The following is a 17,269-nucleotide window of genomic DNA, read 5'->3' as shown; positions in this document are numbered from 1 at the left end:
ATCTCATCAAACATGTAACTATAGCATTCGTTAAAATCAGAAGTTATAAATGTAATAGCTTTTGTCAGTTAAACCTTTTATGAAATATCAACATGTATTCAAAATATATTAGCAAATTATCGTTAAAGTAATAGCGACTTACGATAAGGATGCAGTTACATTTGTTACACTAAACACCTACAAATATTAATTTTTCTCCAAATTAGATTGTGTATTTATATTGTGCAATTCCAGAAATAAGAAGTTAATTCATTAAATTCTATACACAATTCTTGCATTCGACCTTCCCTAGAAGTTGCAACAAGTTCAATACATAGCTACCGTGCTAGCAGATTCTCAAGAATTCCAATTGTCATATCAGAAAAAATATCAAACTATCAAGCAATAGCGGTGCGTTTACTCAAATATTTGAAACGAAGAAATCTTTTGCTTCATCTTTTAATCGAAGCCTGAAGATTTACCTCCAAGAATTAAATTTAACTATTCTGAAGTTTCTTTAGAAAAAAACAAAAATAAATATTGTACCGTGGCTACAAACTTTTGTACCAAAAATTTAATATTTTTGCAATAAACCAAATTTAAGTGCAGCCAGGATCCACTTTAATGAGACAACGCAAAACTAAAAGATGATAAACTGGTCTACACAGACGCTTCAGTCTCTATTGAAGGGTGTGGCTACCTTATTGTATTTCCTGATAACAAGTTGTTATGTAAATTCATTGCTGACTCCTCTATGTATTTCTGAGAGGCTTACGTTATACATTCTGCTATAAAAATTATTTGCACTCTCAGGGAAGAAAAATCTATAAATGTAACAGACTCAAAACGTGTTCTCTAAAGCTTATACCACAGGAACTCAGAAAAAATCATTCAGGAAATTTGTAACATTATTTCAAACAAACAAAAATTGCTATTTGTTTGGCTTCCAAGTCATTTAGGTATTCATTTTGATGAAGTATTTCGGACATCCTTGTTAAATAGACATCACGTGAATTTGGTAAGTCAGAACGATTTCGTAAGAGAAGCTCGCAATAAATTGAAGATCGAGTGAAACAAATTTTGTTTGTTGAGTCCACCCACGGGTTTACAAGAAATTAAGGAAAATGTATTCGAAAAACCATTCTTTCGTTCAAATAGAAGAGATCAAGTCATTCTAATATAACTAAGGACTTGACACGCTAGATTCACCAATGCCCACCTACTTGGATCTCCTCGATCATACTGTCAAATGTGTAATATGCCACGGACTATCAATCATTTTCTTCTTGAATATTTAAAATTAGTAGCCGATCGTCAGAAACTAGAAAAAAAAGAAGTTAATTTGTCAAAAGTGTAACATCAATAACACGTTAAAAATTGTATGTAATATAAAAACGAGGAAATCGATTTAGTTTCCTTTTGTGTTTATATAACAGATGCTGTTGAATAATATTATAATCTAGAAATTTACTTGATTGGCTTCAGTTTGAATCTTTCTAATGTTTGCTTATTGTTATTATTATTATTTTTTGCTCTCTCAGCAAAGACTATTTAATCTGTACTGCTTACTGATGTTAAACGCAATGTACGAGGTCTGTAAATAAAGTAATGAGACTACTTTTTTTTTGGGAGCCAAAGAGGCAACACTGTAAATTTGCTAGTAAAGATATGGTTATATGAACAGCTGATTTATATTAGGCATTAGTATTTTTAGTCTATTATTGCGACGTGAGACGTAAACAAACTTTTCGTGAAACGAGTTTTTGTTGTTCGTTACAAAAATGAGCGATACTAATTATGAGCAACGTTGTGCAATTATTATTTGTGTTAAACTCGTTTTGAATGCTACTGAAACTTTTTAAAAATTGAAAAGGGCGTATGAAGATATCGCTGTGTCACGAACCCAATTTTTAAATGGTTTAAACCATTTTCAGATGGCAGGGAATCACTGCGGACGATCCACGCTCTAGAACAGCGTTAACGTCAAAACGTGACGGCAATTTTGAAAGAATCAGAGACTTATACGGTACGATTGGCGATTAACTGTAAGGGTGATTGCAGAACAATTGAATTTGAATCAAACCACAGTCCATAAAATTTTGAAAAACGAATTGGACATGAAAAAATTGTGAAAAATTTGTCTCAAAAAACCTCACTGTTGAACAGAAAAACAACATGGTAGAAGTGTGCCGCATCTTCTAGGGCGAATTGAAACTGATCCTGATTTTCTTAAAATTTTATTACTGGTGATGAATCTTGGATATTTTAATACGACCCAGAAACAAATTGCCAGAGCAAGGAATGCCACATTTCAAACTCACCACGTCCCATAAAAGCAAATATGAGCAAATCAAAAATCAAAACATGCTAATTTGTTTCTTGGATAGACATGGTATTGTCTATAAGAAGTTTTCCCTACAGGATAGACGGTGAATCAATAGGTTTACCGATAAATTCTTGAAAGACAGCGGAAAAGAGTTGCCCGCGTGAGACTAGCATCAAAGACAACTGGATGCTACACCATGACAATGAACCTTGTTACACTACACTCAATTAATGAGTTTTTGGCAAAGAAAAACATTCCTGTAGTTCCTCAACCACCTTATTCACCGTATTTGAGTCCCTGCGACTTTTTCCTGTTCCCAAATTTAAAAAAAAATCCCTTTAAGAACACCATTTTGAAACAGTAGAAAATATAAAAAAAGTGTAACCAAACATTTGAAGGATATTCCGATTTCTGAGTTCCAACACTGCTATGAAGAGTGGAAAAACCGTTTGAAGCGTTGCATGGTTTTCTTAGGAAACTATTACGAACGTTATAGAGTCCATGTACAATTGGATTGTAAACAAAAAGTTTTTCTGAATCAGTCTCATTAGTTTATTTACAGACCTCGTATATCACACCGTGCATGTGTATGTTGTTTGATGAACTGTTGTTGAATTCGACTGTTGTCGAATTCAACAACAATTTTTTTTTTTAATATTGAGTTTATTTTGAAGTGTGATGATGTTATATAGCGATAATTTCATGTAATTCTGATGAGTCGTTAATGACTTTAACTGTTGATGCGTCTATAAACAAAAATATTTATGTTAATAGCTTACTCTGTTAGCTGAAATTCATTATTCATTTTTTATGGAGATTTAAAGAATTTTGCACTGACAGAAATTCTAGTTTTGTTACTGATATATCAACTACTCAGTTGTTAATGTTTAAAATTTTATTAATAATAATTGCATTTAAATAGAAAAGAGAAAAATGAGTTTTTTAATTTTTGATGGGAAAATAATAATTAATAAGTCGCTGTCGACCTTAAAGAATTCCATAGGGTATTTAATACTCCAATACTAACTTCCCGCAAATATTTACTTAAAATTGTTCAAAAAACCTATTAAAAATTTTAATTTTATATAATTCGATAAAACAAATATTTGCAGATCTATTAATTGTTAAAAAATATATATGATCACCATTTTTAAACTTACTAAGGTAGAATTTTCAAACTTCAATCTGTAACAGAAGTTAAAACTTCTAAAAAGAATTAAATTAGCTAAAGCTATACTAAAGATATAAATTTTTATTGAAAAAACACAAAAACTGGCGAAAAGAGAAAAAATAAAGCAAGATAAGGCAGTTGTTAACATAAATTTTTTTTTTTGATGTTCTGAAATATCCCTTCAGTTTGGCTGATATTTCCCAGGATATTCTGTTCAAATTAACAATATTAATAGATTATAAAATAATTGTGCGATTACTTACTTAATTAAATTAGTTTGTAGAATAAAACATACGTATCACTGGACATACAACCCGAGTCTCTTAGATGAATATTACTGTATGTCTTCAATTTGAAGCTAAATGTTTAGTTACAGTTACATTTCACATCTTAAATTTTGCAAAGTACATCAAAACGAACTATCTTTACTTTCTCTGCTATTATTTTGTTACTGGTACAATAGTATTTCTATAAAGAGATAGCATTACAAAAGACCAAAACTTTGGGTATTGGGATTTTTACAATGATGATGTTTCAACACATTCTTTGTCCAATAACACAACAAAAAATTTATAAAAATTTCCCTAAGGTGTATATATATGTATGTATGTATACGTCGCGTGCGCGTGTGCGTGTGAACAAATAATGGCCTGTATACTGATTATCTTCTCACTAGCTCAATATAATTTCTTCGAAAACTGCTATAATGATTTCTATCCGTAGACGTTGATGAAATAGAATTTTGTACAAAAATTAAAAATAGTCATGGCTCAAATCTCAAAAACTCGTTCACGAGAAATTGCTGAAATTTATCTAGATGTATTCCAACTTCGGCCAGATTTTTGACAGGTGTCTCAACAATACATTTTTTTAGCCTGATTGTATAAAATTGCACCACTTATTTCAATTTTTTAACTTTAAATTTTAAAACTGAAAATTCAGCTGTAACTAATATTAATGAAGACGATATTGAAACTTTTCTAAAAAGAGCGTGCCATGGGACTAACTGAAAAATTTAAAAATATTTTATAATTTCTCATATTTTATTTGTTTTTTAAGTTGTGGCTGTAATTAAAATGTTACATGAGGTAACTTTCCAGCAAGGTCATCAAATAGGTCCCGATATTTTATTTAAATTTTTTATTTATTATTTATTTATTTTTTATTATTTTATTTAAACCTTTATATTTAAAATATATTATGATGAAAAAATGATTTGGTTAAGGAAATCATCTAGGACTTAAACAATATTATTCAAAATTTTTATTTACTTTTTCTAAGTTATACTTTCCTGCACTTTAATTTATAATAAAAAAAACCTCATTTAATTAAAAGGATGAAATTGGACCAAAAATCATTCACTGAATATTATAATTTTTTCTCAATAGTACTGTAAGTATTATATAATTAGGTTATTAATATTTACAAACACTAAGGCATATTTAAAATAAAAATCTGTTAAGAACAAGGGCAGAAAATTTATTCAAACCCTTTGCCGGCTTTTTTTAATTTCTAAAAATAATCGTTGATGATTGAATTAGCAATTAATAAAAAGATTGGCTAATATCGGATAATATTTGGTCGATAACCATCTAAATATGACAAGAACAATAAGGAAAGTGTAATATACGAGATAATCGTACCTATAATGTAAAAAATCATTATTATTATACTTTTAAAAGGACATATTTTTATAATTTGTGTGACTGTAAAACCGATTTCAAAAAAGGGTAATATTCTGTTAATCTTTTCTCAACGAAAAATTGTAATAATGAAATAAATTTAAATATTCTATAACGAAAAAATTAATTTAGGGATATAAAAACATGATCTCTGGTTTTTAACCGTTATGAAATAGTTACTAAGCTTTAAATTTATAAGTAAAAAGATATATTGCAACTATTAAAAGTAAGATTTAATTTTTTTCAGTTTAATTAGTTACTTTAAAAATTAACAGATAACAGATAAGAGATATAACATATAATTATGTTATATCTCTTAAAATATTTGGAATAATACAGTGGTAATATGCGATATATTTTATTAAACAAGAGTAAAAATACCTACACAATGTATTAAATCTATTTTTTGGCATACGACTTATTAACTTGTATAGTTAAAAAAAAATTGAAATATATTTAAAAGCGTTTTCAAAACTGTTGCTCCTATATGAGATGAAGCAGAATTAAGCAAAAATAATAATGCATTTCTATAATGCTGTTTTAAATAACGCAATTTAAGAAAAAAGAACGTTCTGAAAGAAGCAAATAGTTTGTCAACTTTAATCCATGAAGAAGCGATCGTAGTAAAACAGCTCGATGATTCAAGAACCATTTATACTATGAATTGTTAGCCTACATATTAACATGTGTTGATGCTTTGGAATTTAACCTTTTATTTATCTTGTGTCATGCTATCAGTTATCTCCAAGCTCTTGAGTCCATCAAATGTTATTATTCAGTAAAATCTCATTAAGAATGCTGATTATCAACCCGATCGATTTAGTTTTTACTGCAATCAATGACATTATTGGATCGCATTGTGAGGAATGACGAGATATGGGTGTTTTCCTATTATCTAAAATTTAACGCCAGAAGAATTCTTGAATTTTACCACTCATAATCTACGACCAAACCCAGAAATTTAAAACGGGCATCTTCAGCTATGAAACTAGTAAAAAACGTTTTTTTTTTAAATAAGAAAGATATTCTTTTGGTTTCTCTTGAGAATATACCATTAACGTAAAAAAGTAACTTGAAATATTTAATACGTTACAGCTTGCTAAACAGTTTAGAATGTGACTGATACATGAAAATACTTATCCTCGTATGGCTCAAAGTGCAACAGAATAATTTCAGAAGATTCAGAGTGACATGCTGGACAATTGTTAGTACAGATTGGGTGGGTATGGCACCACCTTTTTCTCATCTTTTTTCAAAATTTAAATAAATTTTTGTTTAAAAAAAGTATGTAGATTGATGACAACAGACATCAGGTTTTAACTTGTTGATTCAAGATGTCAATGTGATTCTTCTACAAAGAGATGATCAAATTCACTTCCAAATCTGAAAAAAGTATTGATATTAATGAGATTTTTGTTAAAAAGTAGATAAAAGATATATATGTTCATAATAAAAACAAGATCTATCAGTTACAATAATTTTTTACCAATTTTTCATAAAAAGATTTTTAATTTAAAAAAATGACTCGTATATAAACAGATTATTTTAGGATGTTTCTACTATAATTTACAGGTCAATTTTTTATAAAAATAATGAAAAAATTCTGTATAATAAATGTCCGAAAATGGCTTATTTCTGAGTTTTGATTAAGGAAAAACTTCATGATAAAGGTGAAATAATATTTTATTAAAACTCTATGGTCCCAAATTATTGATTTAATACATAATAATACATGAACAATTGAAAAAAATTGAGTCCTAGAATTTTATCTCAGTAGTTGTCAAGAGATTTTTTGTAAAACCCCATAAATTAGAGTCGAAAAGAATCTAACTTTAGGTTTGGTGTGAAACTAATAGGGATCTATATTTTACAGGATAATTTATGGTCTTTAAATTTTAGACAGAAAATTACTTGACCTTTTCAACAGAAATCTGGGCGAAATCTTCTTTTAGATATAATTTAAAAACAAAGCGTTCTCCGATTTATGTTTGTATGAAATTATTTCATTATTTCGATGAGAGGGAAATACTTCAATAAAGTAGAATAGAAACTTAGGGAAACATCCTAAATAAATTTAATAAGCATTCAAGTGAGTTGTTATTATGCATTCCGGTCCAAGGATCCAGAAATATTTATTAACAAATATCAAATATATATAAATATACGTGAAATACATACTTGTATAATTAAACAAAATATCAGTTACACTTTTTATTATAATAATAAAAGAACATAATAGATTAGATTTTAACAAATTATTCTTTATTTTTAAACAACATAAATCGATAATTATTTATCACAACCATTAAATCGATATCTGTAATTAAATTGTATATCATTCAACCATATTGTTCAATCGATTTATACTTTTTTTTTGTTTGTATAATTCTGTTATAAGAAAAAAATTTTTAGATGTAATTTTTTTTATATACTCTAAAAATACTAGTTTCTTAAACTATTATTTTTTAATAATAAGTACAATTAAAATAATAATAAAAAGAATAATATTACATAAAGAGTGTATTTATTTATAAGTATACCGTTCATTAAAACAGCTTACTGAGATATAAATATCTACAGTAAATTCAGAAAAAGCAGAAAAAATAACAGATTAAAAAAAAAAGAAACATTATATTTTATTTAATTCGTATCAAATTCATGTTTTCCAATGTTAATAATATTCATTTTAATTTTTATTACATATTTTATTTTTCTTTAGACGGTCTTTTTGCATGGTTTAATAACAATAATGATAATAAAAGTAACTGGAAATGTGAAATATTTACAATTCGGCATTAATAATAATATTTTACTATACAATATTTACATATTTTTCTGTTTTTATTTTCTATTTAAATTTTTTTATTTATTTAATTCGTTACGTTTTGTTTATATAAAATAAATCTAAATATTTATTGAGATTCGTGTAAAAAGAGAACAAAAATATCATATAAAATATATATAAAAACAACAAGTAATGGTAAATCTAACATGTTAAATGGAAGAAAAAATAATAAAAACATAAAATTTAAGAACAAAATCATTTTGAGAATTACATAAATCAATTAACACACTTTGGTAGCCTAACTTAATAATTTTAATCAATACTGGGTAAACTTATGTAGTCCATGTCTGACCCGAGTAATGAAATAGTACTAGACCTAATAACAAAAAAGATAAGTTAATCCAACATGCATAACATAATTAAATCGTATAATTATGTTTCAAAGACCGTCTAAAAGAAAGGTCATAGTTCATCACGTTAAAATTGTACATATTACAGCCCCGTTATCAAAGCACAAAAAAACAAAACATTAAATAACCATCACTATTAATTTTACCATCACCAGGACTACCAACTTAATTCTTATTTCATATGAATAATTCTTATTTCGTATATTCGAACACTAAGAATATCTTATTACAAAGCAGCCCCGGTTTTGAAGCGGACGTTGAGCAGGATGTCATGTAAGATTGTACGGCTGTTTTTTCGTAAATATTTTAATTCGTTACTAAATAGATGACAAGTCCTGTTGCTACAATACAAGGTTGTGTCCATCTTATCGTCCTTCTGCAACCTGAAACATAAAAAACGATTATAATTAACTTATTTTTTAATAATAAAATTTTTAGTATGATAATGCTATTGCATTTCACGATGGTTAAATTTTTGCTAAAACTTATACCTCTTTTGAGTACAAAGTGTGGTTATGCGATCCCGTTATTTATCTATGTATTACTATTATTGGATTTTTTTTTAGTTTCTTGTAATTTTTAAAGAATAATTTTTTGAACCTGTACATTTCATTTAAAAAAAAAGAAACACCCGCGGAAACAAAAAATTATTCGAGAGCCTTAAGAGAAAAATTATGTGGAATATTAAAATATGTAAATATATGAGTAAAGTTTTATGTTAGAGAAATTATTCTACTGTTTGAATAATATTTTGAGGCATAAGATTAAAGCAACCACATATCTCCGCCTTAATACACAAAAATATATTTATATAAGCTGCAAATAATCTACGAATTATTTTTTATTCTAATGCTTTGAAGTCCAAAATCTATTTTTTTTTTAATCAAAACTGACGTTTGGCGTATGTATGTTGGCCTTAAATCTGGACCCCGTTTTCGAATTTTTAAAGTTGATAAACTGGCTCTAACTTCGGGGGAAAAGAATGAATTAAATTTTTGCCATTGGAAAAAGAGGTGAGGGTGTTTTGGACAAAGTTTCAAATCATTTCTGGGGTACTTAAGCAAAAGATTTTTCTTACAAAAGTTGAGGTGTCTTTTTATCAAGATCACAAATTACCGAACATTTTTATTTTATATTCACTCCATTCGTCAAAAATTACTATATAATTCTCCTTTGTTTAGCTATATCTTGCTTCAGAAAACGAGTTAATGGTAGATTTTTACATTTATATTTTCTTTATCGACAGGATTTTAAGCCACTATAAAATTTCTCATCCCACTAGCATCGTATGTGGCAAAAAATATTCTTTTAATTAAAAACAAATAGCCAAAAAATTTCAAAATTTTCTAAAAAGTTATAACATATTAATTTAGAATTTACTCTATTTTTGCTTATTGTATATGTTTGGAGAAGAACAACCACATAAAAAAATTATCCTACAGTTCATCTTTTATTAAGTCATCCACAAATATAGAAATAATCAGTCTTTTTGTTTTTGGTATTTATTTAACTACGTATCATAAAATTAGAAATAAATAATATTACACAAAAATTTGAAATAAAGAATTCCTCATTTTAAATCTAATTTTTTCAATGAAAATAAATTATTTTATCATGAATATAAATAGAGGTTAAAATGAAAAATGAATTGCCGGGTTTTTACTTCCTTGTGCGAAGTAAAGGAAGTATTATAATCGCGAAAAATTTCGGTTTTCAGATTTCAACGGAAATATCTAATTTGACCATTCCTGAATCCATTTTGGCTAGTTTCGGCGTGGCGTCTACGTACGTATGTGTCTCGCATAACTCAAAAACGATTAGCTGTAAAATGTTGAAATTTTGCATATGGATTGCTGTAAAATCTAATTTTGCATCTTTCCTTTTGATTGCAATCAACAGGACCAAAAATGTCCAAAAAACACCAAATTCCAACAAATTTGGATTTTGGACTTTTTCATAACAGCGGTAATAATCCTTCATTGAGGGCTTTCTAACAATATATCATAAATGGTACTTTATTTCATTAACCAAATTAAATTTTAATTAATGAAATATTTTTATCTTACAAGGAAAAGACAGATTCGGTTCGAATCCGACATCATCTCCATTTTTTAACATTTTTTTTTTTTAAATTTAAATATATTATTTATTAATAATTATTAACCTCTAATGAAAAAATAGGGGAAAATTCAGAAGTTTTAGTGAAATAAAAGTTTATGTACTTTTCATTTTAATTCAAAACTGTTTACAGAGGTTAATAATTATTAATTAATGAATATATTTAAATTTAAAAAATATATATATACGAAGTCGAACTTGAACCGATGTGTGCATAGTTACGGATTCGTAATGTTCTCACTTACCACCACATGGGCGATTATAACTACTTGGGTGAAGTGAAACAAAATTAATATATAAACTAATATAAAATTCTGATATTGACACCCCAAAAAAGATGATGCAATGTCGTGTCCACCACAATGAAATTGTGTAATTGTTCAATTTATTACAGAATTAAAGGATCGTTTCTCACATTCAAATGAAATATTTTTAAATGAAGTCCAGCAAAAAATGTGTGTGTGTGTAATTTAATAGGCATACAAGGAATTCATGTGGTGTCCACAACACATTTTTTTTTTAACTGGATAAAAAATTTGTAAATAAGCAATGTTTAACTAATTGTAAATATTTGTTTTAAAAATACTAATAAAAAATAATAACTAAAAGAAAAAATAACGGTTTATTTTTTTTAATAAAAAAAGCTATTTTATTCTAAATTTTGGAATATTTTTAATTGTTTAGAATCAAAAACAAAAATCCTCTACCTCAGGATAAAATATAATTAAAAGGTACTAGTAAAAACAAAACAAATAAATATCCAATTAAAAGCATATATGCTAAAAGGTAAAAAAAACAGATGTAAGATATAGATTTTTAAATCGAAAAAAGTTTTTAAATAAACAGGGTAAAAAAAATGGTACTGCGATATAACGGTTCATATATAATAACCATGTCAAACGAACATAAATTCAATATACTGCATGAAACAATACGTCATGTTACAAGGAATATTCTGACAGGAGAATTCAAACACCGCCTCGCCTTTGTATATACACCTTTTTGGCAACCTGGCACAACCAATCTCATGCAGGTTTAATTTTGTTCTAAATATTTTTCTAAAATAATAAAGTAAATGCTAGTCGATAATTAATGTGTTAAAAAAGAAATTAAAATCATTAATAAATTCTTTTTCAGATCGTGGATAATAAAAGAAACCTATTTAAAGTTTCTAGAAATTAATAAAATGTAATTATTAACCTTAATATACAGAGTATCTCAAATTATATTAGTCAAAATTAAAGGACAAATTCAGGACATCAAAATAAATTTTAAACAATTATACGTACAAATGCTTTATATCGCTTTATTATTCTTCTATTAACAGTTTTTTTTGTTTCTCGTAATAAAATGTTATACTTTAAGAACGGAATAAGATATTTAATGAAATATATATAATCTACATGTGCAATAGTATTTTCTAAAAAATGTCAAAATCGCGGCCATATTAATTATTTGATAATCATTAATAGATCCCTGTTAATTAATAATTAATAGATCTATTAATACGGGGGTAAGTCAATTATTATCCGCAATGTAGTTTTAAATTTTATTGCAATACAAATAGGAAACTTATATGTACATCATTTTTCAACATAGTTCCCTTGCATTTCAACGCACTTGGTCCATCGTTGCACAAGCTTCCTGATGCCCTTATAAAAGAAGTTTTTCGGTTGAGCTGCGAGCCAGGAATGCATCGCTTCTTTAACTGTTTAGTCCGAGGTAAATCGACGGCCCCTTAATGCCTCTTTGAGTGGACCAAACAAATGGTAATCAGAAGGGGCAAGATCAGGACTATACGAAGGATGAGCCAGTACTTCAAAGTTGAGTTTCTGGAGCGTTTCAGCAGTGTGGGCAGCAGTATGTGGACGGGCATTTTCGTGCAACAACACAACACCTTTCGACAGCAGTTCTCAGCGTTTGCTTCGAATCGCAGGCTTCATCTTGGCAGTAAGCATCTCACTGCAACGCGCACTGCTTATTGTCGTGCCCCTTTCCTCATAATGTTCCAGTACTGGGTCTTGTGAGTCCCAAAAAAAAACATAAGCATTTGTTTCTTATCCATTTATTAAAGGAAGTAAAGGTATAGGTTCCATGAGCCCGGAACTCTCAGCATAGCTTGATGCATCCCAGATGTTAATTCACTGTAATCAAAATGAAAAAAATAAGGATCAAGGATAAGGATGGGTTGATGTTGAGAAAGGATGACATAACCAAAAGAAAGCACCAGACAAATAATCCATCAAGAAATAACCGCAGGTAGCCGGCCAAAGTTTTTTGACGATATAACTATGATAAAGCAGCATTTCTTTCAAAGAAGTTAAAGAGAAACCTCAAAATTATTAAAAGGGTTCCTAAAGTAACAATTTGACCATCCCCCATTATTTTATGTAACGTGAAATTGTATTCTCAAAAGTAAATATGAACTTTAAACTATTTTACCAAATGAAAATCTTGCGGTTAAGTGATGCCATTTCCACCTTAAGTTTTGAATTTCAATTTTTGTTGCCATAAGAATGTATATATTATTTATAGTATCTTTAAATCCAAAAAAAAAATATTATTGAATCGAATAATTTAAAAGTGTGTTTGTTTTGAAAATATAAATTAAAAGGTTTCTATACCCGCAATACCTAAAAGTATGAGAGTACTTGGATAATTAAAGGAACAAATGGCAATAACGGAAAAACTACTTAACAGAAAAAACTAAAAAACTGTCTGACTTTTCAAGTTTGTTTACTTGAAAGAAAATATCAGCTGTTTGAAACGATTTCAATTAATCTAACAGTTTTTTGTTTATTTTCAAAATCGCATTAATGATCTTATTTGTAGTGCGAGTATTGGTTTGAACCGTTTTAGTAAAGTATTGATGGTTCAAACAAATAAAAGATCAGAAAATTTCAGATATTATATACAGACATAGAGAAGATACAGGTATTAAGGAAGAAGGTATTTTCTCACTGTAGTTATATAAGTTATAAGTAACAGAAGGAAAAAATTACCTCTGGATTTATATGATTCTCAACGTTTTGAGGTCTCTGAATCTACAGTAATTTTTATTAAAAATTAATTTATATATATATATATATATATATATATATATACTCGTATATACGTTTATAGAGAACAAACCGCTTTCCAGGCTTTACAAGTATTTAAAGAATACTTCAAAGTTAAAATTGGATGTTCTTCTTTAAAAACTAAGTAATAATCTGATTTTTAGTTTTAATATTTTCTGATGAAAGAAAGGGTGAATTTCTAAACAAACTTTCAGATAAATTACGAATTTACTAAGAAAAAATATAATAAAAAAAAATAGAAATATTTACCTAGAAAAATATAAGGGGTAATAGAAAGGAAATTTTACTTGTATATCTTAACTTATAAATAAAATGAATTTAAATAAATATATAAAACCACATTAAAAAATCTTATTTGAATTAATAAAGAAATAATTAATTTTTTTTTTAATTTGGAATTTTCACAACTACAAACAACTTATTACAGCTTATACAATAATTAGTTGTTTTGTTTTTTTTGTCGTTTAATTTTACACGTTTTTTTGGTCAATACAAATTACCTTTTGTCAGCAAAAATCACTGTGTACGCAAAAAAAGCTGGAAAAGTATTGCTTCCCGGCTACACCGGTCAAGTACAACGTGATAAAAGTATAATTTTTATAAATATAGTGTAACTGTTATGAAAGTAATGAAAAAAATTGCTTCTCAATTCGGTAAGGAAGAAAATAATGAAAAAAGTTACATTAATTTTAACAGCTCTATAAATTATGAAAAACAAGTTACAAAAAATATCTTCTTTTAGTAATAAAAAATTACAGATTAAGTTTAATAAATTTTCTTAGTAAAGTTTTCTCTATCTCTAATACACCCTTCAATAAAGGCTAAAATAAGAAAAAGAACATTTTCAAAACGGGTTTTCTGCAATAATTTTAAAAATATTGCTCTTTATGTGAAGTACAAACTTTCAAAACATTTCTAATAATTATTTAAATCGAAGGGCTGTAGACTAAAGAATAAAAATATTTATTTCAATTTTAAGAGAAGGCGGTTGTGTTTTGAAAAAAAAATTATTTTTTACAGGGTAAACAGCATAGTTAACCAAAATCAGACATTTTTTCTAAAATCCAAATTATTTTATTCGCGATATTCCCCTACTGCCTTGAAGAAAAAATTTAATACGCTCAATGTCCATGTATTTTTAAGTCTACTTAAAGAAAATTGATTCGGTAAATTCTAAGATATAAACCCAAAAGCAGTGTTACACATACGTATTCACGTGCATGTAAAGATAAGTTTTTTTGGTCTAGATGAATCAGCTTTTTTCTTTTTTTGTTTAACATCCAGAGTTAGGCTGTTTAGCCTAAAGCATAATACTTCAGAGAATGACTGAGGATGATATGTATGAATGTAAATGAGGTGTAGTCTTGTACAGTCTCAGGTTGGCCATCCCTGAGATGTGTGGTTAATTGAAACCCAACTACCAAAGAACACCGGTATACACGATCCGGTATTCAAATCCGTATAAAAGTAACTGCCTTTAATACGATTTGAACCTCAAGTTCAAAGTTCAACCCGAAGTTGAATTCTCAACTTCGAAATCAGCTGATTTTCGATTACCAGTTCACCACTAGACCAACCCGATGGGTTTAAATGAACTAGCTGGACCCAAAGAAATAAAGATTTGCAAAAAAACGTTGGAACACGTTTTTAGACATTCTATAGCTATTCTAGCTATATTCGCGGGGAAAGTAGTACAGTTTTTCTCACATACAACGCTAAGAAATATAGTCGTTACAAAATACAAAAAAAAGAAAACATAGAAATGACTAAAACGACTGTTATGAAACTACAGAAAAATCTCTCTCTACAAAGGAACATATAAATATTATACAGAGTCTCAAAAAAACAGTAAGAGTTTCAGAACGTATTCTACAAGAGAAAATAAATAATAGAACTCATAATAATATGCGTTCGAAAACCTTTCGTTTTCGAGTTATATATTGCGAAATATTTTGTCCTAATTTCTGCTCCAAGGGTAAAATAACGTCCTACTGAAATTTTTGGGACTTAAATTAGGGAGTAAATTTTATGATTTCACAAGGGTTTTGATGTGAAAAATTTAATAATACTATTTCTGAAACTGTATCTAGAGTAATTTTTGAGAAAATTATTGTAAAATACAAAAATTGGTGTCACAAAACATAGTTTTTTTTAGATTTTATGTAGTATAAATTCGTTAAAATCCCAGTAAATGAGTAAAATTTTGCAACAGATTTTACAGAAAATTTAATTTAAAAAAAATTGATGTAAGAAAACTAAACACAAAGAAAAGTTAAGAAATTTTTCTTAAAAATTACTGTTATAATTTTAAACAAAAAAAAATTATTTTAGTTTTGGAAAAAATTATGTTTTCTGATCAATGTTTATATGAACCTTTTCTCTGGGTAGAATATGCCCTGAAATTTTTTCCGATTCTTGGCGAGAAAATTAATTAACTAATTTAAATATTTTTTTTTTGAATTTATAAAAACTCAAATAACAATTTTTTAAGAAAATAATTACGTGGCAAAATGTGAATAACAGAAAAAAAAAAATTACTCAATAAAGGTTATTCACGAAAAAATAGGTACACATTTATCAAGGTAAGATCCATAAACTTTTATTATTATTTATATCAAGATATACCATGTGTTGTTACATTTGTGTCGTGTAAGACTATGTTGGTTTTGTTTGAATCAATAACAATTCTTGGAACAAAATATAGTTCCAAATCGTTTGATATCTCTTAATATGCCGATAAAAACAAATAGGTTTTGAAATCGATAGAAATCATTTAACTTATTTTTAAATCTTCCCTACTTTGTAAATTTTCTATATTATCAATATAGTGATATTATCAATAAAAATAAATATTTAAATGTTTATAATTAAATATTTTCATATAACATTAATTTGCATCTACAAGAAAATTTGTGTTTATTTAATGTAAAAATTTCTCCCCACAAGTATTGTTGTCATTTGTTTCATCGTATCTTTTTAGAATTGATTATGTTTTGCTGCGTTCATTTAAGTGAGTATTGCTGCTTTCTTTTTCTCACTGTTTGATATATTTTTCATAAATAGAACTTATATCTTTGTTAGCATTTTTGAAACGTTTCACGGAGAACTATCCCAATCAATCGATTTAATTTGTTCATCTAATTTTTTATAGTTTTTATATAAAGTTGTTTGTAAATATAACTTTGAATCAAAAACAGTTTGTTGCATATCAAGAGCGACAAAGACCATTCAAGACTTTGAAGGGTCAATAAGGAAGGATAAATAAATTATGTTTGATAAAAATTAAAATTGTCATTTTATCACCACATATGATATTTTAATTACGAAGAAAATATTGTTACTTAACCTGTAAACGGAAAAATTGAACCTTCTTCTAGAAATTTAGAAAGTACTAGCAGACCCGGCAATGCTTCGCTATTGCCGCGTCTATATATATATATATATATATATATATATATAGAGAGCTATAGCTCTAAGCTATATATATATATATATATATATATATATATATAGAGAGAGAGAGAGAGTGGGAGAGAGAGAGTTTAAATAAACACAATTGAAAATTTGATACTGAACTTCACAAATTTTACCTTTCACTTATTCTCCTTCCCCTTTTCCCTTTCCAACTTCTCCTTTTCATCCTTCTCCTTCACCCCTCTCCCAGTTTTCCTTTTTACCCTTTCACGTTTTCCCCTTTTCTCTTTCCACCTTTTCCCTG

At 27.6% G+C, this 17,269-nt stretch overlaps 1 protein-coding gene across 2 annotated transcripts in view; it reads right to left on the bottom strand.

Moving 5' to 3' along the window:
* Positions 1–7,954: 7,954 nt before the first annotated feature.
* Positions 7,955–17,269, bottom strand: part of DIP-delta (Dpr-interacting protein delta) — a 1,030,723-nt gene continuing 1,021,408 nt past the window's right edge. The window contains exon 8 of one of the 2 annotated variants that reach the window (XM_075358853.1): positions 7,955–8,736. In XM_075358853.1, coding sequence (XP_075214968.1) covers positions 8,660–8,736 — 77 coding nt within the window. In that variant the 3' untranslated portion in view covers positions 7,955–8,659. The remainder of the gene's footprint in view (positions 8,737–17,269) is intronic. The other variant, XM_075358852.1, reaches the window with a different exon arrangement.

Source organism: Lycorma delicatula, chromosome 3, assembly GCF_047948215.1.
Source record: "Lycorma delicatula isolate Av1 chromosome 3, ASM4794821v1, whole genome shotgun sequence".
NCBI lineage: Eukaryota > Metazoa > Arthropoda > Insecta > Hemiptera > Fulgoridae > Lycorma > Lycorma delicatula.
Note: the sequence above shows the minus strand (reverse complement) of the source record. Positions and strands in the feature narration are given on the sequence as shown.